This window comes from Nyctibius grandis, chromosome 4 (assembly GCF_013368605.1).
Source record: "Nyctibius grandis isolate bNycGra1 chromosome 4, bNycGra1.pri, whole genome shotgun sequence".
NCBI lineage: Eukaryota > Metazoa > Chordata > Aves > Nyctibiiformes > Nyctibiidae > Nyctibius > Nyctibius grandis.
In genome coordinates, this window is record NC_090661.1 from 2,379,276 (window position 1) to 2,405,132 (window position 25,857).

Sequence of the window (25,857 nt, forward strand, 5' to 3'; positions counted from 1 at the left end):
TGCTGAAGAGATAAAGGAGGTAGCTAATTTCCCAAAATCAGAACTTCAGCTTTTTTCTTTGAGTTTCTCATATAGTTAGGAATTAAATCCTATTATAACATAAATCAAGACTAAAATCAATTTAAAATCCAAAATACAGTTTACTAAACATTTTACCTGCGTAGCTTCTGGTTGCACAGGAACTTGATTAGGCTGGGCAAGTCTTGACTCAGCATGAACTGAAGTAAAATAATTTCACTTATTACATAGTCCAATCAAACCTTTCACAGAATAGCACTACCATCTAATTAAGTTATTTGAGAGTTCATCATTAAAACATGATTATGCCTTTAGCATGGCAAAGCTACACTCAAAATACCAATTACCATTTCCATGCAAAGTACATTTTTTCCAGTTGTCCAAAATAATCCAGCAATTTCCAACAGGCTAAGCAAAACTATCTTTTGCCCATTTAACAAAGTTTAAAATGTTCCACACTTCCAAGGGAAAACCTAGAATCAAGTGAGGATCGGAAGTCTACAAATAGTATGCTTCAAAAGCACAATCACTTCTGAGGAAAACACACTTTAACAGTGATGTAGTGACCCCTTTCCTACGTAGCAGTAACTGAAGCATTTCAAAGTAGACAAATTGCAGACTTCCCCGATATTTACGTTTAGGATTTACCATTACAAACCTGGAGGGCAAACCATTTGTGGCATGTCCAAATTCTGTGCTGGATTCATGGGCTGTGCAGATACAATGGCAGGATCAAGTGTTTGGTTCTCAAACTCCAGCATAGAGTCCTGGAAAAAAATAAAAATAATAATAGTAAAATAAAATCAAATTTACTGTATTTTAAAAATATTAACGTTCAGAAGTGACCATGTTACAATAAAGGAAGCTTAGTCCACAGTTACACAATTGCTGGTTTTACCACACATTTTACATCAATTAAGACATAAAAATTCTAAAATGTATTTATCACAATAAAAATTTAGTCCATGTATACATATTACAGCTTATCTGACAAAAAGATAACTGGAGGGAGATTTTAATAGCCAGACAGAATAGGCAGCAAACTCTTCTTTATTATTTATCCTAAATAAGCACTTTGTAGGAAGAAACAAAAAAAAATGAACATATGAAGTGCATGCTTCATTTGTTACTGTCTACTTTTTCTTTGTGGAGGGCAAGCAGAGGCTTTTTCTGGTGTATTCTGTTATCTCCCAACACATTTCTAGTTGTTATAACTCTAGAGGTTAAAAGACAACCTTCACGAAGCAACCCAAGAAGTATTCTCTTCATGTGTTGTAGAGGTTTTTCATAACACAAAATTTAGAACTAGCTTATAGAAGGGATATTTTACAGCTGGTCTCAGGCAGAATACACTATGGCACCCAGTAATGCACAATGTTCTGCCTTCTCTGTAGATTTAATACAAACAAGGACTGAAAAGCTAAACAACATTCTAATTGTACTTTGACAGCAATATGGGTTTGTGGGCTTTGGATGAGATTCTGCCATACAGCACTATACAGTTTGCAAGACCATTGTATATTTCAAATAAACTACAGCAGACTCTTTAAATCATGACTAGCAGCCAAAAAGTGCTGTTTTATTTCTTTGGTTCTAGCTTCACAGTACCACAGTGGGTTCATCATACCTGCATGAAGTTATATGGGCCCTGCATCTGCGCCATAAGGTCCTGTACTCGCTGTCTTCTAACAAGAGGATCTGCTTGGGCCACGGTAGTGAGCGTGTGAGGTTCAGGAACTGGAGGAGATGTAGCTTGTGTCTGTTGCTGCAGTGAATTTACAACCTAACAAGAAACAAGCAACTGACTGAAATTTCAGCTTAAGACAGCACTGCACAGAAGTGATTCAGTAGTTCTTGAAATTTATGGCTATTGCCTAATTCATTATGGACATAATTACTATAGTGTTCTTGAAGAAAAATACTACATCCTCCTACAGTCATGCCAATACTGGTGGCCAGCTACTGATCTGAGCATTTCACAGGATAAGCAAGAGACTGAGCTCTATTTGCTTTCCATCTGCTCTATTCCTCATTAAGAACAGCGCTAACAAAAAATTTGTTCAATGTTATGGGGATTTTCTTAGAGCAGGATTTGAGACAGCAATTTACCAATGTTTGGAAATTTAAAGGAAGTCAGGGAAGAGTAAGTTTCAGAAATATGCACACATGGAGAACAATTCTCCTGGTTTTTTGATAGATGTAAATGGAGTCAGAATTTTTTGGTCTTTCTTAAGACTTCAAAATTTTAAACTTTCATAGGCACGTCTAGACCCAAGTTCTCAAGTGTTATCCTAGCTAGCTGATTTATGGTCTCTGAGAACAGCAGGCAGCACTGCGTGACAGAAAGATTGCAAGACAGCACCATGGGGGTACACCAGAAGCCCAGAAGCAGAAGCACAACTCAAGAGTGGGCACGGAAGCTCAGATTTACTAGACATATTCCTATATGGTGCAAGTAAACAAAGGTACAGCTAAGAGCAACATGCTTTCAAATACCACCTTATCAAAGACAGCAGAGCAACCAGGAAGGCTGAACATGAGCATCCAAGAGCTTTCATCATCAAACAGCTTGAAAAAAGATAGTTACAAGGACAGTTGAGCTGCACAAAGCAGCACTTTCACATTCCCAACCAGTTTTGCTCTTTAGGCAACTCCCATAATACAGAAGTGTCATTTTCAATTTGCATTTATGTCAACAACTGTCCTTTAAAAAGAGATCATTGTCAATAACTTTTCTATCGCTTCTCTATTCCCATGAGCTTTTAATTATTAATAATCTTCCAGGTGAACAAACTTATGGTTGGATATAAATTAGCAACATGCACCTGAAAGTTCAAAATATTAATGTAAAATATCTGGTTTCTTATTAGAACTGTGGAAGACAGATTTTTGTACAGCAGTCATCACAAGTGACAAAAATAGCCCTATTTTAGACAAATTCTATAACCACAGGTCTGAACTTTAAACTTGACTCTCTCTATCTACCCTCAAAGCCTGTAAATTTTTTTTAAACTTCTCAAATAAACCTACAGCGTCTTCCAGTATGCCTGCTCCTTGGCTCAGACACACAAATATTGTTTGTACGTGACATTCTGCACACGCAATTGCCTTACAAACTCCAATGACTCTTTCCTTGACCAAATCCCTAGCCATCTGTAACAGAAAATAGACAAAAATCTCTAAACAAAACAACCACCACAACCTAAATTCCTCTTCAAGATTCCCTTCAGATCCAAACTGCCACTATTAGCCATCCAAAGAGAAGCAATTTGACAATTCCCATGGAAGTATACCCTAAGGCTGTCCACACCAGAAAACAAGCACAACTGCTCTGCTCTATTACACAGTCCCCAAACTCCAAATTATGGACTGTTTCCAGATTAAGAATTAAGCCCTGTGAGTGGAAAAAAATTTTTTTGAAAATGTTATATATAGACTTCTTGCACATTACAGTTTTAAAATGAAAGAAAAGAAAAAAAGCAAGACAGATGACTAGGTGAAACTTGAGAGGTAAAACCAGCAGCTACTCATCTCCATAATTATTATCAAAAATGCTCTCAATTATTTGAGTACTGTCGCTCAACTTATGAAGTCCAAGTCATTCATAACAATTCAGTATCTTCAAGAAAAAAACCAAGCTGGTGGAATAATCAAGAACACAGAACAGGGACAAAGTTTTAATAAATGTTTTCCTTTTTCACAAATAATACAGTACTAGCTTCAGATGGTGCTTAGTATTTTACGTTGTCTTTTTCGAACCTCTTTTTTTAATGTCAAAAGGAACTGTTTATGGCCTATTCCTTTAGCCTTATTATCACTACCAGGTACTTTGACCTATTATAAATATAGTAGGATGAAAACTACTAAAAAAAAAAAAAAAAATTCAAGTTTTGCATATTAAGTTGCCAGTGGACAGGCTGTAGTTTTAAAGTTAACAGCTAACAGTCTGCTGCATGAAAATGGTACAGAGACTACTCAAATACAAGGATAATTATTCAAGAAGCAAATTATTACCCCACCATACACCTCCACTCATCTTGAGGGCACAGCAGCATGGTGAAACTTTTCTTTTAGGATAGCTGAACCTCTCTGCAGAATATTTGACTCATCAAATTGCACACTCACCTTCTGACACCCTGCCCCTTGACCTTCTCAGTAGGCAGAGCTGCTGCCCAGACACAATCAGAGGAGAATGACAGGGTGGTATAGAAGGTGAGGGGGCAAAGGAGGAGGAAAGGAGGAGAGGTAAGAACAGATGTTTAATGAGGCCACAAACCAATGAGAATGAACTTGTATTCTGGCAGTCACAGAACAGTTTCCAGTTCTACAAAAAATACGCACATACCCATCCAACCAAAGTTCCATAATCTAACCAAAGTTCCATAATCTAACACACAGAGAACTCTGTATACAAGCAGATTCAGATTCAGGTACTTATTACAAAGGAAGCAGTTAAAAAAATAAAATCAAACTAACAAAACAAAAAACGCACAAGAACTACAACAACCCCCCAAAACAACAACAAAAAAAAAAACCCCAAACAAATCCCCCACTATTACCAGCAAAGGACATCTTCACCAAAATTAAAACATCATATAATCCAAATGCAAACACACTTGGAGAATTCACAACCAAATTCTTTAGTTTAAGACTTAGGGAAGGCCCATACAGAAATGTCACTGTGAGACACTGTCACTTCTCAAACTATAAAGATACCATAGCACAGAAATCTTCAGTGTATCACACCTACTTGAGGGTTACTGAAAAAGAGCTGAGTTTGTGACAGCCTTCCTCTTCATAAACAATAACAGAAATCTTCTGCACATATGTTCTCTTTCAGAATACTATCAGCTTCCAAAATTAGCAGCTATTATTCACTATAGCTCTACTATACTAACGCCACAGCTGCCTTGAGCTGAAGAGCACAAAGGCTCTATACAACGTGTATCATCATCTTCCCTAAGAACAATTCAGTTGCGTTCCCGTAAGGAATGGGATTCTGGTGCCAGCAAGAGCCATTTCAAAGACAGATACTCTCAATTTCCCCTTTTCGTGTTAAATCTGAGAAAAGAAGGTTCTTAATTATGAAGAAGCCGTCTTCAACTCTAAATTTTTTTCTAAATTGCTCATATGTACGTAGTCCAAGAAACTGGGACAGAAAGGAGAACTGAAGTATATATTCTTTGTATTGTTCTACGAAAACCAAGCTGATACAATCCAGATTTAGCTGACTTGTAAAGACGTGGAAAATTAGGAGTTTCTGAAATCATTCTGATACAAAATTACAACCTGAATTATTTTACCACACTAGTACAATTACTGCGTATTATTATTATTCCCATGAGGAAGCATCTGAGTTTTCAACTGTGCAACACACAGCCTTACAGTTTAGAGCAGAGGGAAGCACAACAGGCTGCAATCATAAGGACATTTCCTATACTCTCATGTCTTCATCCATACTGCTTATATTAAGAACTACAGAGAATTGAACTTCTAAGCTACTCTGGACACTTGCTATGAACACAGATGTAATTCAGGTATATTTCAAGGCACACTGAAGACAATCGAGCATTAACTTTAAAATACTGTGTCTTGTAAGAATATCCCATCAAGCATGACTTTAATGTGTGGTTTTGGAGGGCTTTGTTTTTTTAAGAGACTGATTTTGGTAGTATCTTGTCATAGTATTCCATTCCCTTACTTAACCCTAAAATATCATTGCTATTAAATGTGATTTAAGCATTCGGACACATGGCAAAGTTGCCTAGTTAGTTATAGGTGCCTCACACCCATCCTAAGTATTATTAAATCTCTTTGTGGCCTTCTGCAGCATAACATATGAATTTCAGCCAGACTGAATGTAAAATTGGGCAGATTAGATAATCAGACCAAAATGGCTCCTCTCTTTTTCACCACCTGAACAATGAACACTTACTCCATTCCTACACTTTAAAGAGCCTGAAGACACCAAGGAAGAGAATCTAAAAAACTGACCATAATAAAATGACGGATTTGTACATGTAGTTTAAGTCTGGAGTCTAAATTACTAAAGTGGGAATAGATCCCAACAGCAACGTACCACAAACATCACAAGTGAACAATCACTCATCTGCAAAGCAGTAACAAGTTACACACTTGGAGAACTACAGCTCCCGAAAGCAGAGACGTACAGGCAGGCATATTTTAACATCAAATTATGTGCTTATGCAATCTGCAGTAGATATTAGCCGAGACACTAATTTTCCGTTCCCTCTCCATGGAACTGCTCAATGAAACACACAACTAAGCCATGCTGTCAGCAGCTGTGTAGATAAACTTAAGTTCTACATTTGCAGCAAAGTACTCCTAACAAAAAAAAAAAAAAATCTTCAACAATCTTTGAAGTCTTTTTAAGTCTAATACTTTTTAAGTACTGTTTTCCCAAGCAAGCCACTATTGAGCAAAAGCAACTCCTCTGCAAACTTAGCCAGACTGCGTAGTTTTTATTTTAGATACTTCTGAGCTAAATACGTAATTGAAGAATGAGCAGTAAGTCCAAACCTACTTAAATATATGTATTTTTACATATATTGGGGGAGAAGGGGTGCAATACTAAAACCTATCATGAATTCTGAGTCAGCAGAAACAGGGATTGCAATTTTACCTGCAGTACACAAGATCTTACCTCAACCGTTTCAACTGTCCACTCATCTACCTGTTCCTTCTCACTACTGCTGAACTGAGTCTCTGCCATGAATTGTCTGTTTACATACTAAAATAAAAATAAGAAAGGGTATGAAAGTAAAAGTAAGTGGCATTAAAGCTATACAAAATGACAATCTTTCCAGTGAATAATACCTCAGTTGATTCAACTTCAGTTGGTTCAGTAAATTCTTCCGCTGGATCAGGTTCTGTAAGAAAAATCAACCATTTATGTGAAAAAACAAACAAACAAACAAACCAAAAACCATGTTACAGACCTAGAAGATACAAAGTTAGATGAAAAAATCTCCCGCAATAAAATCTTAGAAGCTTGCTATACATTAAGGAAGGAGTTGCCTTCTCAGGCATCAAGGGGGTGGTATTTTGATTAGATCAGAAATTAGAGCCTCAATATTTCTGACTTGTACAGTTTTTGCTGGGTTCAGAAACAAACCTAATATTACAAGGTAGATAAAGAAGCAGCTTGTGCCTCAGAATGAAGACAATAAAAACAACAGAGAATTAAGCAATAAGGATTTTCAGTGTTTTGAAATATAATTTTAATAAATCACATTAAATTCTTGCTATGAAGGGTTATGTTTAGTTACCCCAAATTTCAATTTTCTCCACAACGTATTCAAAAGGGAAAAATGGTCATGAATCTTTTGTTCAAGTTTGGTACCATGTTCTCAAGTTTCTTAAGTATGTAAGCATAATCTTTGCTTCAAAAACTCTTCCCTTATAACAAAGGACTAAACTGGTGGAACCACTGAAAAATGGAAAAGCCTCAGGCAACCAGAACTTTAATATTTTATCATTTTAATACTACAAACAAAATTTTGTTTATAAATCATAATGAGAAGTTCTACAGGAAAACAAAAAAGTAAAGAGATGTTTGGCAATAATTTTCATTTGCATAAACCTGCAAGTAATTTCTTTGTTAGCTTGGGTTCTTATTTCAGCAAGTGACATATTGGACAAATGCTGAAAGATGTGTTCAAAACCAAGCACTACTAAGTGACTTTGTTCCTTCGTTCAGCTGACACTCCACAGTTAGAAAAGTAAGCCTTTCCTTGCACATGACACAAGACATTTACAATGTGGTTACAAAGGATTACGGTCCCTCCAAAGAAGTAGCTGGCAAGAGTCAGCCTTACAGAACTCTTGTGGAACACAGCTCTGCTTTTCTTTCCCCATGGGTCAGAGCAGGGCTGAATGAATAGTTGACTGCACCTATATACGTTGCCTGGCTAGATATATACCTGATTATCAAGAAATGGCATTTCTATTCAAAACACTAGTACACCTGAAGACTTCAGAAACAGGTGCTTATTGCACTTGAAATTGCATTTGCAATTTAGTAATTCTGATGAATCCGAAGAGATGAGACAGTACAACAGAAATATGCTAGTCACAAGGGATCTTCATATTCTTACCAGCTTCTGCTGCAGTGTCTTCTACTGCAGGAGCGGGTGCTGCCTCTTCTTCCTCACATAATCCGTTCTGATGGTTATGGGTGCTATCGAAGTAACTAGTCTGAAGAATACGTTCAACAATCTCCTTTAGTGCTTTATCTGGGAAAATGGAAGAAGTTAAAGGTTAACAGTAACTCAATCCTAATAATATCTTCCTTCTCAAAGACCCCACATAAATTTTATTACCCTTTTGTTGGGAAGATGTTGCTGCCCCAAGCTAGTCCACAGACACTACTGTTACAGAATTACTTCTGTCTTACTAGGTCATATTAAATAAATCAATAAAAAATCAACATCTGCTCAGAAAAATGTGAGGAGCAAGGAGAATCCTAAAAGTATATAATACTCTTCAGAAGATTTGTGAAACATTTCAAAAGTGAGGTAAAGCTTATGAATTTCATTACCATACTTTTATTCCTGCTATTTCAAAAATCTCTGGTTGCTTAGTTTTCCATCTGGAAGGCTTCAGGAACTCACTGAAGTTTCAACTGTCACTGATTTTATTTGTAATTTCCTAATTAAAAAACCTTACTGTAAGTCAATTTCTTACAAAACAACTGTCAGTACAAATTTCCACAGGTACCACCTTCATGAAGGTTCTTCCCCTGAGGTGAAGTGGCTCAGAACAGCCTTTGTAAGCGAAACAAGCACCGGCTTGCACTCAAGTGTCTCAGATGAATGCTGTGGCATCTCAATGCAAAACAAATCAGCCACACTGGCAAGGCAGCATTACTGACTGTCTGGGCCAACAAAAAACAAAACAAACTCAAAATGGAAGATTTGCAGTGCACGTCTGGCAAGTGATGATCACTGTATGAATCAATACATACACAGAGAAGAGCCCAGAAATACATTAGCATTCATCCCTATTATAAGACAAAGCAAAGCAGCAATGGCTGCCAATGACATCACTAAAAGCTCATCCTGAGATCCAGATGCAATATCCAGCCTGACTTCATCCGGTAAGAGAATGACTACTTAGCTGAGTGTACATCAGCTCTCTCCTGAAAACTACCCCCATACCTTCTCCTTCCTCCACCTCTTCAAAAAAAATATGTGGTACATATCTTTGGACTCTCACAAGGATCTAACTTCACAACAATTTCAGACTTGAGTTCTTGCAGAACAAATATTAATTAAAAAAATACTAACTGGGTACCTCCTCACAAAATTCCATTTCAACAATAGAAACAACGTGAAGTTTCCTATTCTGCCACAAACAAGGAAAATCTTTTTCCCATTAAGGTCACAATATCTTACAATTTCCTGTGTATCATTCCTCAATAAAGCAGCCTAGATAACAATTGCAATACTATCATTCCACCTTCTATGAATAGAACACAAAAAACTCTTTCCATAGCTCAATATTACTCTAATATAATAAGGATAATTGAAATTTTTTTAAAAAGTGGGAAAGCTGTTAGCCATTTTACCCACAAAAAAGGATACTCTTCCCTAAAACTTTCCTATTAATTTCCAATTAAGAGACTTCAAAAATACCCCATGACACAAGAAACAGACAACTGCCTAACAGAGCGATTTTCTTAAGGTCTAATGTTAGAAGCTACGTATTTGTGAAAATTTACATTTCTGCAAGAAAGCAGTCCGTCCTAAGGATCACACCCTGATTTGCAGAGTTCATCAATCAGAACAGGGCAAAACCAGAATGCTTTTTGCAGGAAACAAGGGGGAGCGGAACATTACACTAAATAAGGCCACACCACTTTATCTGTTAGGTTGTATTATTGACAAAGCTCCTTGTTCACACACACGTTTCCAGAAAACAAAGAACTGCTACTAAGCACTACCAGCAGCAGAATACTGCTGAAATAGCAGGAAGGGACTAAGCTTAAATACCGAGTAATGCTGCATCAGTTAAAAAAAAAATACACCACACAGTAAGTTATTCTGTTACAGTCCAGCTAAGGTCTGAAAAAAAAGTACCTACTCTAAATAAACTCGGAAAGGTAATTAACTGCCAAAATTCTCTTATATCAGACACTGTATTTTAGTTCAAGCATAAATTCAGTGCACTATCTCTTAATACAGAAACTATACTTACAGGTTGTTCCACAAACTGGTTTTTCTTTCCCTTCCAGTAAGTCCCACAGGTGAACAGATGCTTGCTCATACTGCTCATTCAATCTTAAAAAAATAATTAAGAAGAGTTCACTTCTTACCAAGTCTTTAAATCACCACAGTACAAACACATCGTTAACTGACTGACAATTATAAATAAAAGTACTTTACTGTAAGCCTACCTCAAGTTCATGTCTCGTTCAGGGTAAACTAGCTTGTAAAACTCATCCAGCATTGTCAGTTCCTCCTCTGTCAGTACTGGCACTCCATTTGATCCCTGTTTCAAGTCATTGCGCACTTCATCATCATCCAACTTGTCCAAAATAAACTGTAGCTCTAGTACAGTCTTTAAACGCTTCTGCTCAGCTTCTTCTCGCATCAGTTGCTCTCTGCGAGCTGTCTTTTTTATTGTTTTCTGGATCTGTTTAAAATGAAAAGAAATATTAAATTGCTTAAACTTGGATTCTGTAATGAACTCGGGGGAAAAAATAATTTGAAATGTCTTACTGATAAGTGGAGATGGATGTTGGTGTTGAACTGCCACTTATTAATCTAATATTACAGCAGAATAACCCATGAAACATGAAGAATATCTTTCAAGCAGTCAAAAGACAAATTAAGACAAACTTTAAAATCAATGCCACAAACTTTGGATCATATTGGATCTTGATAACAGTTTTAACTGAAGTCTGTATTTCTCTGCATGACTTACAAGTAGTTCTATCAAGTAACTGCAGTTACCACGTCCAAAGCTTCAGACACAAATGTGTTCATTTCAAATAAGCCCAAGCTTGCTATTATCTGCTTCCTTTATGAATTCTTCTGTAAACATAAAGCGATTTTGATCTAGATGAAGGTGGCAACAATGTACAAAATTAAGTGGCTATTTAGAATTTCTGGCTTCTGTAACTCAAGAAGGACTTACAGTAATTATAACAGGTACAGAGAAGGGTAACTCAACTGATTAAGGAGACAGAGCAATTTATGAGCAGAGCCTAAGTCTTGGGTTCTTCAATTTGGAGGAGTAAGGGTGATCCAGATTTTTCATAAAGGCCACGAAGGCCAGCAGATAACATGAAAAGATAGTTATTCACCACATCCCATGATGGTAGGAGGCATTCATTGAAACTACTAGGAGATTAGCTTAAAACAGATAAACAGAAGTACTCGTTTCTTACACACCATGGGAGGGAACTCATGGAATGTTTAGCCATGAAAGGCTGGGGAGACAGACAGTATTTGCAAGTTCAAAAAGGATTCAAACAAATTCTTGGACATGAGGCCCACAGACACTAAAGGGAACTAACATTCTCAGTTTGAGGATCACAGATGCTGGAAGGGAATGGATGACGGATCATCGTCAGCCTTGTACTCTACACAGTACCTTCTACAACTGCTGTCATAATAGTGGTCTAAATGCATCACTAGTCTGAACCTACAGGACATTTCTTTCATTCTTGTTCCTAATCCAACCACCTAGCATCCAAATTTCAGCTTGCTCACTTTGTAACTATACAAAGCCTTAACCTTCTTTTACAAAAAAACGTAACCCCTGACCGTAACTTTCTCCCTCTGAAGCATCAAACACTTTTCTTACGATTAACTGTATGAGAACTAACTCCCATCAGGAAACAATGCAGCCAAGTTTGAAAGCAGAGCACCAATTTATTTCTCCTGGATTCACTCGCTTCTTTTAGCAGTCAATTGACCAGGAAAGTATTTCAGGACAAACTTGTCAGAAGAAGAAAGTTCTTCATTACTAACACTCCATAAACATACATGGAACTCTGATGCAAGAAAAGCAAAGAAACGGCTTGGCTTAGAGGCCTATAAATTTACAACCACATCAAATGTAGAACGCAGCTTATAATGTGAGGATGCTGATGCCCTCCAAATTATCACATAGTCTGTTCACAAACTAAATACACTTGTTAGACCAGTCTGCTGCACTAACATCGACTACACAATGAATTCTACCATTGTTGCTGCTCTTTCTGTAACTCATTAACTCTGTTACTGCATTTAGAATCTTCCAGTCCTGCAGAATGGGTTATGCTTTCAGCTTGCCCCAGAATTAATTCTTCCTTGCAATGATACTGCAGAGGTCTAAAGTGCATCTTCTTGTTTGCAGCTCTTGGCACAAGAAATGAAGTAAAGCTGTTCACATAACTGGAATTGTCTATTACAGTTTCAGAACTTATTCCTCATTACACTTATTTTACAACCTTGATAAAACACCAACCCAAAAGATTACCTGTTTTACTAGTATTCAGTTAACTTATCCTTTATGAAAATAATATTAATTTTGTCCCATACTGTAGTTTCAGACTGTATTTGCAATTAACAAGACAGCAAGAATCTTGAAAAAGGAACTGCAATGCTTTCAGTTGCTGAGCCTTCATATACTATGGTAATATAAAGAAATTAAAACCCTCAGCCACTTGCCAAAGAGAGAAGCAGGCCTGTGAAATCTGTTTTATTTTCAAGAAACAGTTATTATTGGCAGTAAGCAGCTGCCTATAATGTTGCAGGACAGGCCTCTTTTGCAATCATACTGTTTTCAACAGTTATATTTTGTCAGCAAATTACATTATTTTTGTTCCCATACATTTATGTAGTCCATCAGAAAAATCTTTTAGGAATCGTCTTCAGAAAACCTGACACAAACTAGCACACGGAGCAAAAGAAAACAGGCAACCATACAAGAAATCATGTGCATTTCACCTCCGTAAATAGAGGCGACTACTAGTAAAAGATCGAGTTTAAGGCCTAACTGGTTTTGTAGCTGATAGCCCACACTGCACTGCTTGCTCTTTACTTACGTCTTGGCTCAGAGCCATAAAACTCCTCTGCAGTTCTTTAGCAAATTCCAGATTATTTGTCACTTCCTGGTATTTTGACACCGCATCCTAAAAAAAAAAAAGAAAACACAAGTAAACCATCACAAATAGAACAAAATACATAGTTCTAACAAAAAAAAATTGCACATTTTTAGTTCCTAAGTGAGACACAACATCCCTGAATGGGACTGCCTGCAACAATGTTAAGTCAAATTTTGATTTTCACTGGCCAAAATATTGAAGAGACTTGTGTATGTCTTTAGGGCCTCTAGTTTCTTAGATAAATATGCTAAAGCATATGCACCTATAACGCTCACACGCATGACATACTAGTTAATGATTGGCTTTAGCCAGTTTCTGACAAAAACAAACTGGCAGGCTGGGGGAATGGGGGAGATGAGTAATGTAGCAACTGAAAACTGCTCAAGAGATAAAGGTTTGAGATTAATGCACTGTCATCTCGAGTCAGAGCCAAAATCAAAACACTATACACAGCATAATGCTCCCTCTTGCAGAAATCTGTATTAGTTGCTATTTTCCTAAATCTAATATTCTGATTTGCACCAAAGCAATCCAAACTCTTACCCACTTTGCAGTACTGAGAAATTAGAGAGTCAACTCAGGGAAAAAAAAAACCAGCTGAGACATTTACACTCCTGCTGTGACAAAGCCAATAATGGCTATGTATGTTCTTGGTAAGAACAAGTGAGCCAAAGCAAAGGTAAGGTCCTACTTTCTTTGAAAAGCAAGGAACATGAACTGTATTTACTTTTTTTTTCTTAAGGATTTCCATTTGTAATACAGCTAACTAAGAAACTTACGCATATTTCACATATACTTTAGGTGATTTACAAAATCCATCATTCTTAGCTGATTTGTAGAAGCAGAATACATAAGTGAAAATAACAAATACTTTCAGTATTTCTCAAACCAAAAAAGATTTTATCTTTATGAAGTGTGGTAGTCAGGCTGTGGTCTTCATAAAACTTAAATTCATGAGCTCCCTTCTTCAATATGAAATTTCAGTTACCTTCCCTGCTCATCAAGCAGAAAACTTCTCATGGTTTATTTTCACAATATGTCATTAAAAAATAAAAATATACAGATGAGTGATATTTCAGTTTTCAGTTGGAACAGAATAATCAAAGCAAAGCCTAGACAGATGAAAAGATCCCATGCACCAAGGGAAGCAGCTAATTCTTTTAATTGTGAACAGCTGCAATAGTTGCAGGGTACATTTTTTTCCTTTTTCAACGTTAAATGTCACCAACAAAATATTGTTGATTACTGAGCATCTGGTAATCTCTTTAAGTATCAATATGGATGTTTGCATCATACAACTGAATTTAATTTGATACTTGCTTTATATTTATTACAACTTGAAAACTGCTGTTGAGTGAAGCTCTACAATAACCTACTTTAAGAAACAGCCTCAACAAGGGGAGAAGCAGCACACATTCAGTAAGTCCAGCTTATCTAAAGCGTCACATCTGCTGCACTGGTCTCTAACTAGACTGCACAATATTTACAAGCCACCACCAAGTGACTAAGCTCCTGAAGTTCTCCCTGGACACATTTTCTGCAAAGAAAAGGACGATGTCCAGAGAACCTCAAAGGTATCATTTAGCTCTTTCAACAGTCCAGCTTATAATATATGCCAATTTTCACCACAGCTTATTTACAACCTAACCTCAACAATCATAAAGCATTAAAACCCATTCCTCTACCTATTCTTTCCGTTTCTGATTAACAGAAAAATTGAGGTGTTCTAGGCAATAAAAAACTGAGGCCAAGTCAGAGCTCAGAAAAATCTAGCTTTTAACAAGGGGAAAGGGAAGGTTCACCCCTTCCTTCCCCAGCATCATTAAACAATTTAACAGAGATCTGGTTAGTATTTTTTTTTTCTTTTTACCAGTTGATCTTGATTCAGACGTTCTCCCTTGTTCATTCGTTCCTGGTAATCATCAAGTTTGCTCTGAAAAGAAAGAAAAATGCTATTATGAGGAGCCAAAATCAGGTTACTGCTTTTTTTATACTCGTGCTAACAAAATTATACAGTGTAATATTACAGTAAACCTAGTGTATAACACATTACACAAGCATACACTGTTATGTAGAAATAGTAGCCGAGAAAAATTGTCTTCTGGGTTAAAAAGAAGAAACATTTTAATGCTGTTTGGCTAGCACCATACATCTTCATGATTGATCTTAATTCCTGAGGAAATACACATTGCTGCTAATGGGGAGAGCACTCTCAATGCACTTTTCCTTCAGTCCAAACAACAGAGCTCAACACAGTTGAGTCAGAGCTTATTACCACTGTATCACTACAATACCAAAAACATGACTGCAAAAAACCACTGTCAACGCTAATAAGATTCAAAACTGTAATTCTTTGTACTTGCATCAGTTAAGATAGTTTTAAAGAATTTAAAACAGTTTCTAATCCTTTGTGCAAGAATGCCCACCAACACAATTCATATTAATAGCTCTGAAATATTTTTGTTCAAGAGTATTAAGATTTCTTTTTCATGGGGAGAAACTGAAAAAGGAATCACTAGGTTAATTATCAGCAGGATCAGTTCTCTAATCTGCTCAAACAAAACCATGCAAAACACTGCCATTAGCCAAAAGCAGGTAAAACTTAGCATGCCCAAAGTGACAAAGAACCTACAGGTTAAGTAGAAAGGTTCTTAGAAAGGAAACAAAGTCTGGAAGAATAACAACTATTAAGCTCTAAGTTTTCACCATTTCTGTATTATCACATATGCTTGTATTTTTTTTTTTATGAATTTGCCTTGGTCTTAACAATTAAAACCCTGATGCAACCACTGTTTCAGAGTTTATACATGCCACAGAGTGACAGGTTTTTTGTTGTTGTTGGTCTGTTTTTTTACCATTTTTGTTTCAGGACATTTCAGTTTAACTATTTTACTGTTATTTTTCTAGCTAATTCAACTTCTATGCTCAATCTCAGACTTTTTGGAAAGTCTGTGAAACAGTTTAACAAGAAAGCTCCTCTCACAAAGTATTTGATGCCCAACATCACTTACTGAAACACATAACCACTTGGTCCTTTTGATGTCACCTAGCACCAACAGTTTATTTCTTTGGAAATCCTAAGGTTACATTTAACCCTTACCTACTTCATCTTTCAGTATATCAGAGACAGTAACGGCCTAGGCAAAGTCAAAGGAGAACCTCCTCAGCTCCAAAAATATATTACTGGGAATTTCATGCTGGGGACAGATACTAGCAGAGTAATAGTTGTCAAATGCAGCAGCCACTGTTGGTGACGTATCAAAAAATACCACTAAAGAGCATCTGGCATATTGGAAATGTACCACAACAGGATATAAGCTCATTTTACTCTTCTACATACTAATTTTACAATAGATGATGACGTGGTTGGATAATCACAAAAGTAGTTTTCATGATTTAAGAGACGGTAACTGAGCTGTGAAGTCAAGAAGGGAGGGTACAGAGCTCAAACATCGCAATGCCCCAGTGCAAAGCTGGCCAGGTTAACAGACACTTCTGCTGCCGAAGGTAGCTTAAATCCTACAACGAACTGGCTTTGCAAAGAAATTTTAAAAAGTTCCTGCTTGCTCAAGCCACTTACTCCCATGCTGCACATCACAATTCCCTTGGTCACACTGATGCAATTGTTTGTGAGGCTGCACAGTAAATAGGCTGCTAATATGAGCCAGTTTAAACAGTGCCTACAAAAATGCATTAAAAACCCCCAATAATTTCTGTGATGCAGTTTCCAACACAAACCCATAAAATAACAACAGTAAAACAAACAGGACAGAACATCAAATTCTAGGAGAAGACTACTTAGATCAACTTTGTTTAAGAAAACATATATTGCAAAATTATGCTGCAAAACACTCACAGAATCCATTTTGGTGGCTAGGGGCATAAGGGAGGGAAGAGACAAAAATACCCTAAAAAACTAGAATTGTTTCTGTATGCAGCCTTACTTCAGCATGGTTGGTATCTTCAGATTAAGCATATTGCAATAACATATTCAAACAGTGCATAATTTTTTCTTAAATGGTCAAATATTCCTAGGTCTAATGCAAATACTTTGTTCATTTTTATTCAGCAATTTATCAACTAAAAACCAAAGTCTATTTCTAACTGTTAGGAATAGAAGAAAAGTTACTTCTTGTTATTTTTTCTTCTTTAAAAACATCTGTATCAGAAAGGTAAGAGCAAAAGAAGGAAAGCCCTTTCAGCTGCAATGCAGAGGACAAGCAAATGTGTATTTAGTTACATGTTATCACAAAGATTTCAAATGCCAAGTAAGCATTTTTCTATCATCCCAAAGACACTGAAGAACCAAATGCATTACACAAAAGTATTAAGGAAGCAAAATGCTTTCTTTTTTATCTGTACTGTCAACTAACAGCAATCTAAGAGCAGCATTAGGGCTGTAAAATAACTGCAGTAAAATTCCTGCTTAGCAACCTACTGCAGTGTCCGCAAGAAGTAAAGATTTTCTTAATTTTACCTCCCCTTAGACAACTCCATCTTCCCTCACCATGGATATACATCTTGGAGCATAAAAGCTAAACCAGCAGAAAAAAAAAAAAATTCAAGTGGCAAAGTGAGCACACAAATTGTCTGTAAAACAGCTCATGAGTCAGCAGCCCCCAGTCCTGCAGACAGCAAACCACTGAGCTCCAGCCCTTTTTCCACGGAGATACCTGAAGTATTTTGGAGTTCCCTAGGAGAAAAGCACTACATATAGGCTACCAGGGGGGCACAGGGAGTAGGTGGTGGTGTTCATTGCTTAAGTATGCCCTAGACTTTATTTTAATAGGAATCCAAAATTGAGTAGTTTATTATGGTAACAGATACGTACCTCTCACACACAAATTCTCATTACCTTCTCTGAATTGCCTCAAAAATGTCATCCCAAAGTGAAAAAAAATGCAGTTACACGACATTAGCTTCAAAAACAATAGTGGTTTTAAAAACGCCTGACCACTCAGCTGTGCTGTTACAGTCATTTACAGTGCTATGCTATAAACTGGATCACTGGAATGATCTGATTAAAAATAACCCTTAAAAAAGGGGGCCAGGAGCAGAAGGGAGGCACTATATTTAACCAAATAATTTCATGGTATGGTTTATACCAATTACAGCTGCACAAATGTATATGACAAGCTGCAAGGTGGAAGAGGAGAAGGTAACCTCCTCAGCCAGCTGACATAAACATTTTGTAATGCACGCTCCACTACAAGCAAAGAAAAGATGGAGGGGACTATTACAAGTTTGTTTTCCGAGATACCTCAAAAACTGCATGTATTTTTAACAGCATTAAGCAATTAAGACAATCTAAAATTTAAAATAGCTGCCTTATACATTTCCCACTGAAGCAAAAGAAAAGTCAAGCTATGCAACAGAAGTTTATTAACCTGTTTTACATTTGTGCATTGTAATTTATTTGCCCTCCACCATCATCTCCACACCCTTTCATCAGTTTAACTTCTCAGCAAAGACTGACCAGAAATGACTAAAAGAAATCAGAATAGGCAGAAAAAAAAAAAAAAAACAAAAAAGGTAAAACACTTTAACTGTATCAGTTTAACAAAACATGGAAGTTCAAAACCTCTCAAAAAACGCCACAGTTCTCACACTCACAGTCTGGGTGCAATTCCTATCATATAGACACACCTAATGAAGTCCCAAGAAGCTGTTTCAGTCCTGAGTTACAACCAAGATGTAATGAAGCATTAACATCAATACTCCAGAACACAAAACTTAGAGGTCTTCTGTTTAAACCAAATTTATTTTTGAAATAGCAGTTCTAAATATTGTGGGGTTTTTTCCACAAAAAGTCTGGTAAGTTTGACAGTTTAGAAAAAAATATCTCCACGCTGTATTAGCTTTTAAGTGAGTGACAAAGACATACCAATTCTAAGACTGCAGTCTCATCACCTGCAAAAGGAGTATTCTCCTGCTCACCACACATTCTTGACCCTTCCCACACACCAACGAGGGCAGACATATGATGGCCAGACTGACAGCTGGGTCAGGAGCCTGATCCAACCAAACACATATAGAGGTACAAGAATGGCTGGGAGCAGGGCCCACTCCTTCCCAAAGGAACACAGAACTGATTGGGTATGGGCAATCTTCGAAACGCAAACCTTTTAAACTCAAGGAAGTTGACTACAGAGAAAAAAATTGCTTCTTCAGTAACCTGAACTAATTTAAGCCACAGATGAGTGAAACTCCCTAAAGGTTTTGGTGGCTGCATATATATGTCCTCTTTCCAAATCACCATATAGTATTTCCTATAGAACCACTATGAATCTACAGGCAAGCTGACTAGACTGAAAGAGACCTAGATTGTTGTTCTACACATCATTTACGTTCAAAATGAGTTACTTTTACACCAGCAAGTAAATTCTAGAACAAACTGGGTTCTCCCAACACATTCTGTGTATGGTTTTCTTCTGAAAGAAAAGGAAAAGCATCAACAAAACATCAAAGCAGCATCTGAATAACTTAAATAACTAGATCTTTCGCAGCTTGTAGGAGTCATCATGTATCTAGTTAACAGAACTTGCTATGAGAAATAATCCCTATGCTACATAAAACAGTTAAAAACAAAACAGAGCAAGCAGAAACCAGAAAGTACCGAACACCACACAATTTCACAGACAAACCTGCTTGTTTTTTAAGAGACAAAGCTTGGTTATCCAAAACTGCTATCAAGAGGTTTCAAAAAAAAGATTTGGGCTTTCATACACAGTTTCAAACCAATTTTACAATTTCTTGGTTTCAAAATCACTTTCAATCTCCACAGATAAATCTGAAACCAAGCTTCACAAGGAGAGCTTCTGGAGATACGCTCACAAGCCTTGGAACATCCAAGAGGCCCGAATAATGGTGCAAAAGCACTTGAGAGTGCTGCTGCTGACAGGCAACTTGAAGCGTGGCGCTTCCCTGCTATCACTAGCTGCACCTACAAGAATAGAAAACTGATCTCAGCTTTTACTATAGGTTCGTAACTGTTTCCTACGAGAAATCCAACATTTTATTCAACCAAGTCAGATTCACTTGAAATATCCATCTACTGTTCCAGTGAAAATTCTTGTGTAATAATGACAGAAGCATTTTTAAGTATTAATTTTTCAGCCCAGTCAGGATTACACTTGTTCAGAAACTCAGAGACAGGCTGATAAAGCAACAGCATCTTAAGTTACCAGCTACAGCTAAAATGTGCCATCTTTTTAACTGTATACAACAAGCTCAAGTCATGCCAAATAGTTCAAGCTAACATGCTTACTTCATATTTACAGCTGCCCAAGAATAATCTTTGTGATCACCCACCCATACCTTAAACCATGTGTTTGCAACTGAGAGATTTTGTCCCTCTGACAGAACATGTGGTTTTAAAAACTGTTTTTACATAGCCCAGGCTATATAACACAAGTTTAAACCAAAAATAACTGTTTTTTTCACTCATCATTGTATCAAGACACGAGTTTGATCTACATTCAATCGGCTTAACTTGGAAAGGTTTTCCTTTCCAAAACAAAAAGCAGAAGGGGCAGGGAGAAGAAAATACAGGTTTTACTGTAGTATTTTCTCCCAGGGAACCCAGATTGCTAGTAGGATTCTAACCTCAGACACCTTAAAGAAAACCTTGAGCAGTTCATGCAACCTTTAAATTAACTAAGCTTGTCAACATATACTCAAGTTGCGTGTCTGAAGGTCTTGCAGAGAAAACTCCCCTCCAATTACGCCCTCCCATGCACACACAAATATCTAGTCATCTAAGAACAGAGGAAGAAAACAGGATAGCATTCCTATCATTTCCAGATATGAAGAGGTGAAGAGAACACAAACATTTTCAAGTCATGTTTTCACATCCATTTATGAACAGCAGTTTAATTTATCCTAGTCCCTTTTAACACAAGCAATGCTAGTTCTTTCAAATAATGAGGTCACTTTTAGGAAGAGAAAATGAAAGCATAACCAATAAGCTAGTATTTCTAGTTGATACAGAAACACTCAAAATAGTATAGAGCTAAGTCATAAATATTATGATTTGAAGTTGTCTACTGTATTTTGATGGTCACATCATTTTATCCTCAGAGTCTAGAAGGAAACATGACTCTAAATCATTTACTTTAAAATTCCTGATTTCTTCATCAAGAGTGACTTCTCAACAAATAGCTGCACATACCATTTAGAACCTAAGATGGTACGTCTTGGAGAGCAATTATTTTTCATCCTTCAAAAGTATGTGTCTAAGTCAAGAATATTTTTGTATTTGTTCTCAAATACAAAGCGCTCAAAATCATCTCTACTGGCCTTCCTTATCAGCTGCTGACAAAGAAAGGATTAAATGCTCAACTACGCATAAGTTTTCAGTGAGATTTACTGGACTTTTCACCCACTCCTGTCTGTGCAGTATCTGGTACGATTTTAATTTCTGGATGGTTAAAAAATATATATATATTTTCTCATCAAAAGATTAAAAATAAAGGAAAATAAATGAATTTGTGTACTTAAGCAAATTTATCAAGTAATAGAAATACTGATGCCCATGTGTACAATAGGCTTTGTTTTCAGGACCCTAAGCACACAATGTTCTCTTTATTAAAGAATGTTGATTAACTAAAGAATGGTTGATTCCCCCACCAAGGGAGAGGCTCAAGCCCACAAATTACTAATTCTGTAATACTTCAGTAAGATTCAGAACTTGTTCAGCCCATTAAGACTTCCATAAATCATTGAATTTTAATTCATTGGTGTGAGAGCACATCGAACTTTTCTTTTTCAAGACCTAGCCTTTGCCTCTTCTTTAAGGCCACACTGCCTAGCACGAACTACCCCAAAAAGAGACACTCTGAGCAATTTTAATGGAAGATTTTTCAACGTAAGTCATTTCCAGACAAAAGGCTCTTCATCCCCTGTATTCACTTGTTATGACACCATAGTTATAAAAAGCTGTGAGAGCAGATACACAAAAAAATCCCCAAACTAGGGCCTTCATGAGATCAGCATCACCAATTTTCACTCTCTTCTGACAAAATAATAGCCTCCCACACATCCTTCTAACTTAAGATACTATGAAAGCCGACAAAGTCCACTCGAATAGAATGGAATTGCTAAGCCAAGGGTAAATTAGGTGTAAATTATTTACTTAAAAAAAATAAATAAAAACGCTCCTAGAAAGGAAAGCTAACCTGCACACCGGTAAGAGTATGCTTCCCCTCTTTATTACTTCAAAGTACAGAATAGATCAGAAGAATGTTCACCTGCTAATTTTAGCTTTCAAAATATACATTTTGATCATAGAAAAATATTTTTAAAATATTTTTTGATATGTTAGATACAACAATCATTTCAAGCCATTTTATTGAAACAACTAGAGACAAAGATCCGCATTCTTTCTCAATTTGAGGACCAGTGCTCTTGTGTGTGTGCACATTCATATGTATTAATGACAAGTTTAAGACAGACATCTTGTCCTATCTATACACAACAGTATTCAGACAAGGATCAAGAAAAGATCCTCTGACTCTAAAACTTATCTAAAAGCTCCTGTCTTGCTCGTTTTTGTTTTGTTTTTAAAAACCACGAAAATCCAACCCCCCGTTTTTTCAGTGTGAAACTACACTGCGCGCATATTTACAGGTAAAGCACGGCTTGTTTCATTTGCAGCTCATCTGTACAGACTAATTTACTGCTAATATTTCCACCTTCTACAAATACAGAATACTAGTCTAGACTACTATGATCTAAAGTGCTGATTAAAAAAAATGTAAGAGTAATTGTGCCTATTTACTTCTAAGAGCAAAAACAGATTTAGGGCTTCAACACAGATTATTTTTTAGTATTCTCTAATTTTAGCTAAGTAACAGTGTTTTGAAGCACATCTTTAGGCTACATGTGTGTTAGTGTTTTTCTGACGGACACCTCATGCTCTGTCGGTTGGAAAGCCCTCCGAGGCTCATTTAATCTAGCAACACCGGGCACTGAGTGGGTGCCACATAAACGGTAGAGTAACCACGACACCCTTTTTTCTCTTCTGTCACAACTCGAGCCGTCCAAGGACCACGGATTTAGTAGCTGCTACTTCTAAAAATAGTTCTTTAAAGGCCGCTTCCAGCTGACCTAAGACTCCCAAAGGGGTGAGCTTAAGGCGATGAAAAACGAGAGATGAAGATCCCTGGGTGGGGTGGCCGCGGCCCCCGGCTTTGTGCAGGCTGCTCGCACAATGCAGTTCCGTCGGGGAGGCAGCGGCTGCCGCCGCCATGTTAGCTCCTGCTTCCATGTGCACGGCTCGGAGGGGAGCCCGGCCCGCCGCAGCCTCTCCCCTAAGCTCGCCTCTCCGGGGCGGGGGAGAGCTCCCGCGATGGGGTGAAGGGGGCAAGCAGGGAAATCGGGGACCGTTCCCTGCGGGCAGCCGAGAGCGGGGCTGGGCAAGGCCCCGCCGAGGGAAACAAAAGGCGGAAGGGAGGGGGAGGAGAGCCGCGCCGCCGAGGGGGTCTCGCCGGGAGCGAGGACGGGGCCGCGGCCCGCGGGGCTGGAAGGGGGGCAGCAGCCACGACCCCTCCGGCCTCTGCCCCCGCCGCTGCCGCATGGGGGGGGGGCCGCGCCCGGCTGGCTCCTAGGGCCGCGAGAGAGGGCGGCCGAGCGGATGGGCCGGGGACCCCCAAAAGGGGAAGGGGAAAGGCCGGCAGAGAGGCGCTCGCCCTTCTGGAACCTTCCAGCGGGCGGCCCCTGGGGGCGACACCGGGAACAACCCGCGCAGGCCGCAGGCTCCCTCGCCCCGGGAGCAGGAGGACACGGCCGAGGGGACCGGTCGCCGGCACAAGAGGAAGGGAAACAGGATGGGACAGTTGCAGTCCCTGCAGACGGCCCGACGCCAGGGGCAAGGCTCGCCAGAACGCGGGGGTCCCCTGGGGTGAGGGTAGGGGGTGAGGAGGGTGGGCGACCGAGGGGCCCGGGGCCCACCCTCGGGGCAGAGGAGGGGGGGGGCAGTCACCCCGCGGCCGCCATCCGAGGGGGACAGGAGAGCACCTTTTTCTTCTCCAGGTTGCGCAGTTTTTTGTCGATCACTCCCAGGATCTGCTTCATGGCCTCGGTTTGCACCGAGGTGATGCTGCCGCCCGATGCCTGCGGGGCGGCCGCCGCTGCCGGGGCAGCCTCACCGCCCGGGCCCGCCTTCCCGCTGCTGCTCGCCATAGTGCTGTTGGTAGCCGAGGGCATCTCTGGGGGAGAGAGAGAGAGAGAGGGAGAGCGCGAGGGCGCGTTACGGGGAAACGGGCCGCCGGAGGGGACACGCGGGAGGGCGGGCGCGCGCGCACACGGCCGCTCCCCCACGCCCAGGGAGCGCGCGCGCCCCCCGCACCTGCCGGCGCGCGCTCACACCCTCCCTCCCGCCTCCCTCGGGCGCGCGCGGGGCGCTCACGTGACCCGGCAGCCTCGCGCCGCCAGCGGCGCTCGCCCAGCCAACGGTCATTCCCCGAGCGCGACCCTTTCCCCGCCCCGCCGGTGTCCGGAGGGCCTCGGCACCCTCCTCACCGTCTGCGTGAGTGGCCCGCGGGAGGGGGGGGACTCAGTGCGCTACGCTCTCGCTCAAGGAATGGCCGCCTCAGCCGACTCCGGCCCCGCCGCCCGCGCTGCTCCTGCTACCTCCGCACCGCGCGACTAGGGGAGAGAGCGGGGGCGCGCACGCCAGCGCGTAAGGCGAGGCTGCCCGGGAGCGAGCGGCGCGGGGTCCTCGCCGCTTGCGAGTGCCCGCGGAGAACGCCTGACTCCACCCGCTCAGGCGGAGGAGGCGCTTCCCAGCAGCGGCGCCGTCTTTCGGCTCGGCTCCGGCGGGTCTTTCAGGCGCGCGGCGGGCGGCTAAGCGGCAGACACAATAGCCAGGCGGGGCAGCCCGCCCCAGGTCCCCGCCTGCCGCCGGCGACGCGTTCCCCCGGGCCCGCAACTCCGCACCGAGCCGGGACCCACCGTGGGGAGTGTGGGGCCGGCCCTCCCCACCCCCCCCCCCCGGGCGGCACTGGGCTGTGCCGCCCGTGAAACAACCGGCGGCCTTGGGCTGGTTGTGGCCGCCCTTGAGGAACGTGGCGCTGCCGGGGCCTGCCTCGCTGAGGGGATGGGTCTGAGGTGGCGGCGGGGGGATCTCCCCTGAGGGGAGCCCGTCGCACCGCTCCCGCCTTCCCGGCAGCGAGGCCGTTCCCCGCATAAGCATGACTCCAAAACATGTTTTTTGCCTATTCGTGCCTTTGAGGCACGTCCCTGAAACTCTGGGAGGGTTCCCGAGAGTGGCATGCCACAAGTGTAATTGGGCCTTAATAACTGTGTTTCAGTCACTGGAAGCAGTTGCCTCGTTTGTCTTTCATATTGGGGTTTGTGTTCGAGGTACCTGCATCTCTCCAAGTACAATCCCTGAATACCACATATTTGGTTTTAGTTTCACACATTTCTGTGACCCAAAGCTGCAACATGTCTAGCTCACACTTGCTGAACCTTCGCTTCTATCCTGACAACAAAAAAGTACTTCAATATTAATTTAAAGACATCGTACTGGCATAGCATCAGGTTTTCTGTGAAGTAAAGGGAATTTCTAAATGAATACTATGCTTTCTTAGAGAGGTACAGCTTGAAAATGAAATGCCCCTGCCCTTCAGCGGGCTGGGGAGCTAAATAACATTGGAAAGGTTTTAGTATTTATTCATGTATCTTTCTGGAATTAATGGATGGAAGACTTCGGCGATTTA

At 39.9% G+C, this 25,857-nt stretch overlaps 1 protein-coding gene across 3 annotated transcripts in view; it reads right to left on the reverse strand.

Moving 5' to 3' along the window:
* The window catches only part of CAPRIN1 (cell cycle associated protein 1), a 32,999-nt gene extending 8,200 nt beyond the window's left edge, over positions 1 to 24,799 (reverse strand). For 2 of the 3 annotated variants that reach the window (XM_068398092.1, XM_068398090.1), the window contains exons 1-12: positions 24,656 to 24,798; positions 24,152 to 24,342; positions 15,006 to 15,068; positions 13,076 to 13,162; positions 10,436 to 10,674; positions 10,237 to 10,319; positions 8,136 to 8,273; positions 6,856 to 6,908; positions 6,683 to 6,769; positions 1,646 to 1,801; positions 677 to 785; positions 157 to 218 (exon numbers count right to left, since the gene is read on the reverse strand). In XM_068398092.1, coding sequence (XP_068254193.1) covers positions 157 to 218; positions 677 to 785; positions 1,646 to 1,801; positions 6,683 to 6,769; positions 6,856 to 6,908; positions 8,136 to 8,273; positions 10,237 to 10,319; positions 10,436 to 10,674; positions 13,076 to 13,162; positions 15,006 to 15,068; positions 24,152 to 24,340 — 1,266 coding nt within the window. In that variant the 5' untranslated portion in view covers positions 24,341 to 24,342; positions 24,656 to 24,798. Of the gene's footprint in view, positions 1 to 156; positions 219 to 676; positions 786 to 1,645; positions 1,802 to 6,682; positions 6,770 to 6,855; positions 6,909 to 8,135; positions 8,274 to 10,236; positions 10,320 to 10,435; positions 10,675 to 13,075; positions 13,163 to 15,005; positions 15,069 to 24,151; positions 24,343 to 24,655 lie in introns of all 3 variants that reach the window. The other variant, XM_068398091.1, reaches the window with a different exon arrangement.
* Positions 24,800 to 25,857: the final 1,058 nt, after the last annotated feature.